Genomic DNA, 2,761 nt, shown 5'->3' with positions numbered 1-2,761 from the left:
AGAATTGTGGTTTGAATATCCTTGAGACTCTTAACCTCTGATTAACCACCAGAAAATGAAGTACAGCTGTGGCTCAAAGTGGTGGAGTGCCAGCCCTGAACAAAAGTTTAGGGACAGTGCCCAGGCCCTGGGTTCAAGCCCCATGACTGACAAACAGAAATAGCAAACCATGTGTTCCATGAGTTTTTGTTATTTTACGAGTAGGAAAATTCAAGTTTTAACTCATTGAACAAGTAATTGCTACTTCACATTTTTTTCCCCTTTTTAAGCTCTTGGACTTCCTGCCATGACAGCATATAGTTCCCCAGATCATGATACGTCTCCTGCTCAGCTGTTCTATTTTTCACTACATGATGTGTAATGCTTACTTTCTCTGCTTCTTTCAAGCATGCTTGGTTGGTATAAGACTGTACAAAATAAAGCAAAATAAGGTCACATTGCATGAATAGATAGATAAGGTCTAACTAGGCAAAAGGGAACTTCTGAAAATTATGTCTTCTGAGGCGACATGAGATCGGGTGACTGCCTGGCAGGAGTCTAGGAGAACATACCATCTGAAATAAGCAGTTAACCACAGTCCAAATGCAGAAAGAAAAACGGACAAGTTTTTATTTATTCAGAGGTTCATTTCCAAGGGCAGAGAGAGGATACAAGTTAATATTGTTTAAAAAAATCAAACATCTGCTAGCCAAGTTGCTTTTCATGAAAACCACCTAACAAAAAGAGACACGAGACATCCACAGAGAACCAGCCATTAGGAGCTGAATTTCTGCCCTCAGCAATGAATCTCTGGATACCAGTGGTAAACAAGTCACTACTGTTGAAGCAATGGGGCTAGAGGTGCTGTCAAGGGTCAGCAAACTCATTGGCCAGATGCACTGGACTTGGTGAGGCACTTAGAGATGAGAACCTACAGAAACAACATCCCAGCTAACCCTAAAGGTGGTTTGGAAGAGAACAGACCTAGGTCAAATTATCAATATTATTATATTTCTTTTATTTATTTATTTTTATTTGCGAGTTCTGGGGCTTAAAGTCAGGGCCTTGGCACTATCCCTGAGCTTCTTTTGCTCAACGCTAGCATTCTACCACTTGAGCCACTTGCTACTTCTGGCTTTTTCTGTTTATGTGGTACTGAGGAATGGAACCCAGTGCTTCATGCATGCTAGGTAAGCACTCTACCACTAAGACACATTCCCAGCCCTTATCTGATATTTCTTAATGCAACAGTAAATAACAATGGTGACAGTTAAGCCAATTCCATAGTCTCATTCTTTCTTCTTCCTTTACCCTTTTAAAAGAGCCTTATAAAAACAACAATTCTGAGCTCTCACGATAAAGAGTCTAAGATACTTTTGGAAGTTGAGAGACATAAAACAGAAGTCTCAAGATTCCTTTTATCCCATGGCACTCGTTCAGCAGGTCTGATTTCTCCTCCCTTCAGGTCCTCTTACCCCTACACAGACATATAGCCTTCATATATCTCTATTTTTTGATCTCTATTGGGATTTTCCAGCAGAAGAAATTTCTGTTTTTTTCATCCTGAAGTAGCCACTCCACCACCAGTTTTACCTGGAGAAAGAAAACAAAGCATTGGGAAAAAATGAAACTAGAACTTGACCTGAATCCATCACTGGTTTAATTAAGTATCCTGGTATAAATTGTAACAAACTCCTTAACTGCACACTGCTTTTTCAGTCCTGTCATCATGAAGCCTGTGTGAGGTACATGCACTGCCTATGGCCTTCAACTTAGAAGAGTAAACCTAGATATACCTATGATTTGGGTATTAGCAATACTACATAGTAACTTAATTCATTAAATAGATATATTTTTTTTTTCTTTTTTGAGACAGAATTCTGCCAGGTAGCCCAGATTGGCCTCAAACTCTTGCTCCTCCTATCTTAGTCTCCCAAGTGTAGGGATTATAGGTGTGTTATTAGCATACCTGGCTTCTAAAACATTATTTTCCCCCTTAGATCAATGGCATGTAAAGCTTTACAAGAATAATAATTTAGTTGTGTGTCAGTGCCTCCCACCTGCACTCCTAGCTAACCGGAGGCTGAGATCTGAGGACTGAGATTTGGGACCAATCCAAGCAGACAAATCAGATTCTTATCTCCAATTAACAGCAAAAACAAACAAACAAAAAACCAGAGCTGGAGGTCTGGCTAAAGTTGAAGAATGCTACCCATGAGTAAAAGAACCAGAGAGCTTAAGATGTGGCGAGCACACGGACGCGCACACACACCCACACACAAAGGCAGGCAGTTTTAATATTTAAATACTTCTTTCCTATTTATCACTCTGATCTAGCCTTTTCTAACCATAACCATGAGGAGAATGTAGAAAATTTAGGTCCTTAGGTATAAAGAAGCTTTTTTGTTAGCTATAAATGGAAATGTCAAAGCACAAAAGACGTTCCAAAGAAGTTTATAACTGTTTGAATAATAGCAAGGATCACTATCCCCTTGAAACAATATAATGTCAGTTAGCTTCCTTAAGCTGTTTTCTGATCATTTGTTTTCTGCTCATCAGAGATCTCTGCCTTAACTTGTTACATTTAAAACTATGAAGCTGGGTACTGTGGCTCACGCCTGTAATCCTAGCTACTCAGGAGGCTAAGATCTGAGGATCGCTGTTCAAAGCCAGCCCAGGCAGGAAAGGCCATGAAACTTTTTTTTTTTTTTTTTGGGTCCGGTTGTGGGGCCTGAACTCTGGGCCTGGGTGCTGTCCCTCAGCTCTTCAGCTCAAGGCTAGC

At 40.2% G+C, this 2,761-nt stretch overlaps 1 protein-coding gene across 1 annotated transcript in view; it reads right to left on the bottom strand.

Moving 5' to 3' along the window:
• Positions 1 to 1,254: 1,254 nt before the first annotated feature.
• Positions 1,255 to 2,761, bottom strand: part of Npc2 (Niemann-Pick disease, type C2) — a 23,712-nt gene continuing 22,205 nt past the window's right edge. The window contains exon 3 of the mRNA XM_013013531.1: positions 1,255 to 1,572. Within this exon, the coding sequence (XP_012868985.1) occupies positions 1,486 to 1,572 (87 nt within the window). The 3' untranslated portion in view covers positions 1,255 to 1,485. The remainder of the gene's footprint in view (positions 1,573 to 2,761) is intronic.

The sequence above is a fragment of the Dipodomys ordii genome, unplaced genomic scaffold, assembly GCF_000151885.1.
Source record: "Dipodomys ordii isolate 6190 unplaced genomic scaffold, Dord_2.0 Scaffold2, whole genome shotgun sequence".
Taxonomy (NCBI): Eukaryota; Metazoa; Chordata; class Mammalia; order Rodentia; family Heteromyidae; genus Dipodomys; species Dipodomys ordii.
Note: the sequence above shows the minus strand (reverse complement) of the source record. Positions and strands in the feature narration are given on the sequence as shown.